Below are 9,939 nucleotides of genomic sequence, written 5' to 3'. Positions count from 1 at the left end.
GATGACCAATAATAATAGCAATGGCGAGCGGGTGGTGACAACATTGACCAATGGTGGTGGTTAACTATAAATGGTCGCAGTGACTAATGACCAACAACCAACTATTTACAATAGGTGAGTGGTTATGATAGCTAAATGATGGACTCAATGGCACTAATGATGGTCATTGGCAATGAGGGAAGAGGGTGGTGGTAGCATGTAAGGTTGTCTAGAGACCCATTGAACTCAACCCACCCAAGGGATCCAATCACACCCAAACCAAATAATGTTTTATATTTTTAAAAAACACATGAATCCAAAACTTTCTTTGTATAATGATCTATAGTGTTTAAAACTGTAAAACATTTCTTTTCTTTTCTTTTTGTAGTTTTGGTATGGATAGATTTCTACAGATCATATAAAATGTTCTATGTTGCCTAAAACGTTTTAGACCGAATCAAACAGGATTTTGGTTTGTATGTTTAACACTAAACGACCGTCGTATAAATAGATAACTATATTATTGCTTGGTGGTTCGTACCATCTATCTCAGCCAAACACATATTTTTCTAGGACAAGATTAGCCTTCGCCTAGGCCAACCATAAACCGCAGCCAAACACAACGTAGCAGCAATTGAAGAACCAAAGGTATAGAACTATATAGATTACAGAACAGAATGTACTACAAAGTACAAACTGTTTAACTCTCCTGAAGGCAAATCGAAAATCGAAAAAATGGAAATGGAAATCGATGACACTCCAAAACCCACAGGTACCCCACCTTTGAGAGCAGTTTATTTATTTATTCAATTATTTTTCTTATACTTCGCTAGGTTTTAAGGTTGTCATGGATTATCAAATGTCATTCAACTCTCTGTCTTTCTGTGCTCTTTTTAGTTGATATTCATTGTGTGTTGTTCAAAGGTGAAGGGACGAAAGGGAAGCCTATCGTGGTGATATTGGTGGGTGCACCAGGTAGCGGCAAGTCCACATTTTGTGAACAAGTCATGGCCTCTTCTACAAGACCCTGGGTTCGCATTTGCCAGGTTTGTTTTTTTTTGTCTTTCTCTTGTTTATCTCTGATGAACGCCACATGTTCGATGAAATGCTTGTATGGGATTTGACTTTAGAGTTCAGTTCACAGATTGTGGGATTGTTTTCGTTTGCATGAATTTGAGTGTGTGTGAATTATGTGATGAGTATCAGTAAGTGATTAGTTCTCTAAGGAAGAACTAACTGAGTGAAATTTGATAAATTACAAAATTTTCCAAAAACTTAACCTCCTAGAAAATGGTGAATTTAATCATTTAACTATTATTCTAATAATCTCCTCATGTGTGAGCCCAAACTCCCAATTGCCAAGTGGGACCCGATGCGTGGGAATTATTATTTTTTTTTTAAATGTAGGTAGAGCAAAGAAAAGGTTTGAATTTGGTATCACAAATTATGATGCCATTATAAATTACCAACTGTCTCAAAAACTTAAATCATTAGAAAATGGTGAATTAAATCTTTTAAACATTACTCTAACAAAATTCAATGGCAAATACAGAACAATATCTTAAAAGACAACAACTAGAGGGCCACTGGGCTAATGGTCTAACAAAATTGCTTTATTACTGGAGTTTCTTATAGTTATCCACGGCCCATTTCTTAGAGTGTTATCTAGCTGCTGTTATTTGGCTAGTTTGTGTTTCTTGTACTAATTAAGTAATTATTCAAATGATTTGTGGTGTCTATTTAATGTTTGAATTACTTCTTTTGAATGAAGTGCTTCTCCCTGATATTTTTCGATGATGTCACTGCCCTGGTCAGGACACCATTGGAAATGGTAAGTCTGGAACAAAATCTCAGTGCCTAAAGAGTGCTGCTAGTGCATTGAATGATGGAAAAAGTGTATTTATCGATAGATGCAATCTCGACAGAGAACAGCGTGCAGAATTTGTGAAGCTTGGCAATCCCAATGTAGATGTGCATGCCATTGTGCTTGATCTTCCAGCTAAACTCTGTATATCTCGATCAGTTAAACGGACTGGGCATGAGGGAAACTTGCAAGGTGGAAAAGCTGCTGCAGTGGTGAACCGAATGCTACAAAAGAAGGAATTTCCTAAACTGAGTGAAGGGTTTACTCGGATCACATTTTGCCAGAATGAGAGTGATGTCCAGGCTGCTCATAACACATACAGTGCACTTGGTCCTTTGGATACACTTCCCAATGGCTCCTTTGGCCAGAAGAACCCAGATGCCAAAATTCAGCTTGGTATAATGAGGTTTTTAAAGAAAGTAGAGGTTCCTGCTAACACGGTATCTGATGTAAATAGCATTCAGAGTTCTGTTTCTCATAAGAATACTGAGGAAAAGGAGCCCAGCTACAAAGGACAGGATAATATATCTTCATTTTCAGGGAATGCCAGTAAGGAGTTAAAGGAAGGTGAAAACCTGGCAGTTTGCTCTTCTGGTAGTCATGCTTCTTTGAACAACACTCCTACTCTGGCATTTCCATCTATTTCAACATCAGATTTCCAATTCAACCTTGAGAAAGCCTCTGATATTATTGTCGAGGTTGTTGAGGAATATGTAAATAAGCTTGGGAGTGCCAGGCTTGTGTTGGTGGATGTGTCTCATAAATCAAAGATTTTGTCTTTGGTTAAGACAAAAGCTGCCCAGAAAAACATTGAGTTGAATAAGTTTTTTACATTTGTAGGAGATATCACAAAACTTTATTCAGAAGGAGGTTTACGCTGCAATGTAATAGCTAATGCTGCAAATTGGTAAGTTTATCATTTCCTTGTATTTATTTACATAGCAAAAGAAGAGGAAAAGAAAGGGGATTGGGGACACATGTGAAAGCAGGAAAACTTAGTTGAGACCCTTACTTCAACCTCATTGGTACCTGGACCATATAGGGCTAAAAAATATATGAGTAAAAAAAACCACATAGGGTAACTCCAAAGATCACTTGTCTATTTTCAAAGATGCATTGGCTGAATTTCATCCATGATTGTAAAACTGTTGCAAGATGTTCTCTTGAGCTTTTTTAATCAAAAGCTTTGGTCATTATTTGTTTTGACTACACGGAGAAAATGCTGTTCTGATTATTACAGAATATTATAACTTGTCATGAAGTTCAACCATTTTGCTCTTGTTACAATATGCTGAGCTTTGATTGCATGTTTGCTCGCTCAATTATAACACAAAAGTTCAATTTTCTTTAGTTCACTGTTACTTTGTTGGCAAAAGTATAATGCAATAAGCTTGTGATTATATGCGTAATTTGCATGTCAAGATTATCAAATGTATGTGTAATTTTCCCTTCTAGGCGACTTAAACCTGGAGGTGGAGGTGTGAATGCTGCAATTTTTAATGCTGCTGGTCCTGCCCTTGAGGTTGCAACCAAAGAACAAGCTCAATCTCTTCACCCAGGGAAAGCTGTGGTTGTTCCTCTCCCTTCAACTTCTCCCTTGTTTAGTAGGGAAGGGGTTACCCATGTCATACATGTTCTTGGACCAAATATGAACCAACATCGACCAAATTGTCTGAACAATGACTATATTAAAGGCTGCCAAATTCTCCGCGAAGCTTACACTTCATTATTTGAAGGTTTTGCATCTATAATTAGGACCCAAGGAAAGTTGGCCAAAGTAAGCAATGAAAACCTTGACTCAAATCCTTCAGGGGCACAAGAGGTCATTGAAGGTGCAAATACAAAGCATTCTCCAAATAATGATCAAAAGAGTAAGAGAGAGCATGAACATGACTATGATAGAAGCAAAAAATGCAAAGGATCTCAGGATGAAATTGGGGCAGATATCCCTGAGTCCAAAATCGGAAAGGTAGACAAAAACAATGACAAGATTGATGGAAGCATGACCAAGGCATGGGGATCATGGGCTCAAGCTCTTCATAAAATTGCCATGCACCCTCAGACACATAAGGATGTTGTGCTGGAGATATCAGATGATGTTGTAGTACTGAATGATCTTTATCCCAAGGTAATTTGGAACCCTTAATTCCCCTCCCCCTTTTCGTTTATTTATAAATCGCATATATCAGGTGTGGAATTTTTGTTCCTTATGCAGGCAAGAAGGCATCTTTTGGTGCTAGCACGATCTGAAGGTCTTGATCGCCTTTCAGATGTTAGTAAAGACCATCTGCAGTTATTAAAGACAATGCATGATGTGGGTTTGAAGTGGGCTGAGAAGTTTCTGCAAGAAGATGCATCTTTGATCTTCCGCCTTGGCTATCACTCGGTATGCAATACTTTTGCTTTAGAGTATTTGTTGAATTGTTCCTCTTTTGTGTTCCTTTTTATGCCTATGGGCCACGGCTCAGGATCTGTTGTGGTGAGGTCTGTGTAGGTTCTGCATTTGAATCTGCCAAAAAGAGGAAATAAGAAACTATTTTATGTTAGTAGTTCCAAGCTTTAAAGCCATAGACTAGGTGTTGTGGAAAGGATAGATTTACAAACAAATAAATTTAAAAGTTGAGGACAATACCAATTGCAGGCTAAATTAGGGACTCAGCTACCTGAGTTTGGTTTTATGTGATATCAAGTGACTGGAACAATACATAATGATATGGGACAATATGATGATCTATGATGAGAAGGGGAGAGGAAAGAAACATGTGTTTTTGTTTTTAAAAAATAAGATGATTTTATGATTTAAAACAAGTATTTAAAGTTACTTTTAATTGTAAATTGAATAGATTTGGTGAGAATAATTTATGATGGAAAGAATTAAAGAGTAGAGTATAATAAAGATGTGTTTAGGATGATCCGACATGCCATTACATTTGGTAGCAGTTTTTGTGCCTTTTTGTTCATTGCGAATTTCGATAGTTTTTCTAGTTACACACACAAAATGCTGGCTTATCAATCAACAGTGGTATAGTGGAAGTCGAAAATTGGGTTTCTTAAAAGGCATTTCTGATTGTGTCTCCTCTTTGCAGGTCCCATCAATGCGACAACTACACCTTCATGTTATTAGCCAAGATTTTGATTCAAAAAATTTGAAAAATAAGAAGCACTGGAACTCATTCAATACCGCTTTCTTTCTCGACTCTGTAGATGTACTTGAGGAAGTCAGCAGTCATGGTAAAGCAACCTTAAGAGATGATGAAAGCTTGTTGTCTATGGAGTTGCGTTGTCACCGATGTAGAAGTGCACACCCCAACATACCTCGGTTAAAATCACACATAAGCAATTGTCAAGCCCCTTTTCCACCCTCTCTACTTCAAAATTCCCGCTTAGTGCTTGCCCCATGTAATGCTGGTATTGATCCTTAGATGTGTTTATTTGTCATGTATCCTCAAATTTTGTTGTAAATAATGTAGAATCATACTGGTTCAAGCAATTGTGTTTTTGCTGGCTGGCTTGGCACTGATAATGAAATCCTTGTGCATCAACAATCTAACTTTATGATTTTTGTCTTCTCAATGGATCTGTAGTTGTGATTGTGAAATAATATAGTAGTGTTAGGAGATTATAACATTTCCTTGCTCCTTTGTCAACTATGGAAAAATTACATTTTATATTACACTTTGCAGTATAAACTTTTTGAATGCACGTTTTGCATCCTAAACTATGAGCATTGTTACACTTTACACCCCAAAATTAAGTGATTTAAAGTTTAGAGTGCAAAGTGTAATTAGGAACATAGTTTAAAGTGGAAAAGTATAATTTCTTATTTGTTTGTAAGGGATTAAAAAAATGGGCAATTTGATTTTTTCACTTTATGTCATATTTTTCCATCCAAGTTAACAACAAATTTGATGTCGGGGTGTAAAGTGTAACAATGATCATAGTTTAGGATGCAAAGTGCGCATTCGAAAAATTTATGGTGCAAAGTGTAATTGAGAATAGAATTTAAGATAGTAAAGTGTAATTTCTCCCTTAGCCATGAAGAATATAGAGATGCTCTGACAATTTTTATAAACATGTTTTATAGTCTAGTTTTCTTATGGTATGAGTTCCTAACAAAGCCGAAATTTGTACAATTGTATGGTTAAAGTTTTCGTTGTTAGAGAACATGCAGTAGGAACCATATTGCATAATGTAAGCGTTGATGGAACAATCAAAGCGTTTGAAGCAGAAATAATGAGGCCATAGAAGCTGTGGCATTGCGCATGGTATTAAGTTCATCTACATTCTGTTATAATATATATATATATATATATATATATATTTTTTTTTTTAATGAAGAAGAAGAAGAGGGCTTATCCACATTCTGTTTAAAGCCTATGGGTTATTGGACTTGTCAACTATGTTTTAGGAGTTATAGGATTCTTAGCTCTCAACTGAGAATTTTATTTGAGAGAATAGAAAGTTCATTCTCTTACTTGGAAATTTAAATGGGAGGAAATGGAATGAGGAGGAGAGAACTCTCATTCCTATCTATTCCTTTAAAACCTCAAATTTTCATTCTCCTGAAATTGGGAGGAATTGGAGGGAATGAAATTATATTTAATGAATTTTTACTAAAACTCCCAAAATATCCATATATATTCAGCCATTTATTTTTAAATAAGGGTTTAATAATAATATTATCATAAAATGATTTCATTCATTTCCCTCTATATTATTATTACTCTTAAACAAAATTACTTACATTTCATTCATTTATATTCTTTTATTTTAAAACATCCAAACAAGATTACTTAATTCTATTTCATTCCTTTTTTTTTTTTCTTTTTTTTTTTCATTCATTTCCCTCACTTAAATACATTTCATTCTTTTCCATTCCCTTATGATCATTCTATTCTATTTCATTCTGTTTCCTTATGAACTCCCGAACAAGGCCTATGTAGAATTGACCCTCTCTTCAAATAATTAGTAACACAACTTTGACCTTTTTTTCTTAAAACTGAGAGTAGCTTTGACTTGGTATGCATCAGCCTAGTTTGCCGCATTATTGAATTGACTCAAATCCGAGGAATGAGTTCCGTTTATGTATAAAGTGTACACTAAATTGTAACCCATGCTTACACAAGGATGCATCCAAAAATAAATAAATAAATAAACAAAAAAAATACTAATTGAAAATCAAAAAAAATAAAATAAAATAAAAACACGTTAGGGACTATATCAACCTTCTTTTAAGAAACATAACTCTCTTCTTTAAGAAACATAACTCTATTACCATCCGCTCCTCCTTCATTATTTCTCCTCATCCATTATTTCTCTTCCTCAGAATTAGGAATCTTTTAAAAAAATCATCATAAATATAATCAAATAATTTAAACTGAATTGAGATTTTCTTTTGCATGTTTCAATTAAAATAACATAGCAAAATTTAAGAAAATATTGATATTATAAAATAACTGAAAGAAACATCACCCAAAGTTGATACTGTTGTATAATTTGTAAAAAATAATTGATATGAGCTTTTGTTTTTTTTTTTTTTTTTTTTTAATTATCAATTGAAAAGCTAAAATTACATGTATACATAGTTTAGAAAGACTATGCCCGGTTCTTACCAACACAATAAATAATTACTGTATTGACCCCATTGATAAGATCATTATATGCAATTTGAGAGTGAGTTTGTAACAAAGAGGGAAAGTGTAGGAGCAAATTTTAAACCTTTTTTTTATTCCTCCCTAGTCAATAACTGCAAGTACACACAAAACCCAAGTTATGATTTTGATTAAAAATAATTAACTTTAACATGAAAAGTGTTTGAATATCATCAACACCGCAAATTTACTTCCAACTTGATAAGGAAAAAAAAAAAAAAAACCCTTCAAGTTGAAACTATTTTGATATCATTAATAACACGAAACCCACTTACAATTTCAATGGCGAGAAAAATGTTAAACTAGATAAGTGTTTGAATATTTTCAAACTTTCAATATCATCAACTACACAAAATCACCTCAATTTTTTTTTTTTTTTTAAACCATAAAATTTAAGTTAAAATGGATAACCTCTACAAATAAGCATGGAGGAAAAAAAAAAAAAAAAGAAGAAGATATCAATGGGTTTGAGAGAGAGAACTCAGGGATTTTTTTTAGATTATGGAGTAAAGCTCTTCAATTTTTGTACCTAATAATTCACTTAGTACAAAATTTTAGTAATTTATTATATAAGACACGTGATGCAAAATTAACTATTCAATTTAAAATTTAATTAGATTTTCTTTCAATTTTGATTATATATATATATATATATATATAATTTAGCAAAAAAGGAGAAAAGTACCATTTGTATAATTGTATTATTATACTTGTGGGGGCCAGTTAATCAGGAGATACTGTTAAAGACGTACTAACTGGGCTTATGGCCCAATCCGAGGACATTTGACAATTCAAGGAGGACTAGATAAGATTATAAGGAAAACGGAGCAAAGAAAAGAGTAGAGATAATATGAGATACGTCCAACGAGCGTCCGAGGATAAAATCCATCTCGGCAACAAGTTTCTGAGATCAGTAAGAGTGCCATATCATTATGAACATTCTTCGAAGTTACATCACCACTAAGAGTTAGACGCTGGACAAGGGATAAGAAAGGAGAAAGGCAACAAATATCTTTGAAAAGCTGCTACCTCCACATTAAATGGCTCCTAACCAACTCTCTGGTCGCATTAATGTGGAAATGATGCTTGAACAATAATCAAGCAGCCTTACAGCTACTAGTTGATGGTTCTGGAAAGTGTTGGATGGGACAGGAAGGAGTTCCCAAATCTGACCTACACATGTGTGGTAGGGGTGATACCAAGATTGTAGTATATCACATTGAAAAAAAATCAAAAAGGAAGGAGGACGGTAAACTATTGGATGATCTTATTATTTAACAAGTATAATATAATATGAACCATTGGAGTTACTCCGAGGACAGACTTTCTCATCTTATGTGTGTCTAACAATCTCAAATTACCAAATTTAATCGTTTTTCTTCTGGATTAGATCTAGTTCTTTCATCCACGCTCTACAAATTTATTGCTTGGGCTACTTGGGCTAGAACCCAATCCTATTTTGGGCCTAATCCCATTTCAGTCCTAACAATTGGCGTCATCTGTGGGGAGAGCATGATCTAGTTTAAAGGAGATTCGGTTACAACGTTCACAATGGAGGAGGCAGGTCCACACCAGGCAGTAGCAGGACCACACCAGGTAGATATTGATCTACATCATGCAGAGTCAAGGGGTTCCCAGCATGGCAATCAGCGTAGGAGTCTCGAACGGAGAGGGGGCTATGAGGAAAGTGTGCACACAGCACATACCAGTAGAAGTCAATCTCGAGGGAAAAGTCATGTTTCCCATGCAAAGAATGACAGAGACATGCAATGTGAAATCGACAAGTTGAAGAGGGAGTTGCGTCATGCTCGGCGAAGACGTTCACCGCCCAGCTCCGAGCCGCCCTCTGAAGAAACAGATGGTGCTAGTTATAGACGGAGGTCCAGAACTCCGCCCAGTGAGACCTTTTCCTATGAAGAGAAGCACCACCATAGACGTATGTACAGAAGCCCACCTTGCAGAGGCTTGGGCAATGATGCCATGAACAAGGCGCTGAGTCAAGTCTCTAAATCACCCTTCACACGGAACATTGAAGATGCGAGCCTTCCTCAGCGATTTCATGAACCCACATTTACCATTTTTAATGGTCGGACTGACCCGGTAGAACACGTTAGCCATTTTAGTCAGAGGATGGCTGTTCACTCCAAAGATAAGGCCTTGATGTGTAAGGTCTTTCCATCTAGCTTGGGCCTAGTGGCAATGAGGTGATTTAACGGTTTGAAGGGGAATTCCATCAATTCCTTCAAAAAACTCACCCAGGCTTTTGGTGCCCAATTTATTACTTGCAGCAGGGTTTCTCGGCCTTTAGGGTCATTATTATCTATGTCTATGCGGGAGGGTGAGACTCTGAAGGCTTATTCGGATAGATACTGGGAGATGTTTAATGAAATAGAAGGAAAGCACGATGATGTGGCTATTAGCACTTTCAAGGCTGGTCTTCCAGCT

At 35.7% G+C, this 9,939-nt stretch overlaps 1 protein-coding gene across 4 annotated transcripts; it reads left to right on the top strand.

Annotated features, from left to right (window-relative positions):
- The first annotated feature begins 650 nt into the window (after positions 1-650).
- LOC126692424 (transcription factor bHLH140) lies at positions 651-5,398 on the top strand. Of its 4 annotated transcripts, XM_050388031.1 has the most exons (7): positions 651-751; positions 904-1,025; positions 1,795-2,410; positions 2,684-2,750; positions 3,299-3,971; positions 4,059-4,229; positions 4,930-5,398. In XM_050388031.1, exons 1-7 carry the CDS (start codon positions 715-717, stop codon positions 5,263-5,265), a joined length of 2,022 nt encoding a protein of 673 aa, XP_050243988.1. In that variant the 5' UTR covers positions 651-714; the 3' UTR covers positions 5,266-5,398. The 4 variants fall into 4 exon arrangements, with proteins under 4 accessions (XP_050243988.1, XP_050243986.1, XP_050243987.1 ...); XM_050388029.1 differs by having other exon boundaries at positions 1,795-2,750; XM_050388030.1 differs by having other exon boundaries at positions 652-751; positions 910-1,025; positions 1,795-2,750.
- The last annotated feature ends 4,541 nt before the right edge of the window (positions 5,399-9,939 follow it).

Source organism: Quercus robur, chromosome 7, assembly GCF_932294415.1.
Source record: "Quercus robur chromosome 7, dhQueRobu3.1, whole genome shotgun sequence".
NCBI lineage: Eukaryota > Viridiplantae > Streptophyta > Magnoliopsida > Fagales > Fagaceae > Quercus > Quercus robur.
This window is presented reverse-complemented; position numbering and strand designations above follow the sequence as displayed.

What these genes read in the sequence shown, in the direction of transcription:
- LOC126692424 (XM_050388029.1), top strand. Translation starts at nt 715, where the DNA reads ATGGAAATGGAAATCGATGACACTCCAAAACCCACAG. An exon ending in TGACACTCCAAAACCCACAG is followed by an intron (nt 752 to 903) that starts GTACCCCACCTT and finishes TGTTGTTCAAAG; the next exon opens with GTGAAGGGACGAAAGGGAAG. An exon ending in TGAATGATCTTTATCCCAAG is followed by an intron (nt 3,972 to 4,058) that starts GTAATTTGGAAC and finishes TTCCTTATGCAG; the next exon opens with GCAAGAAGGCATCTTTTGGT.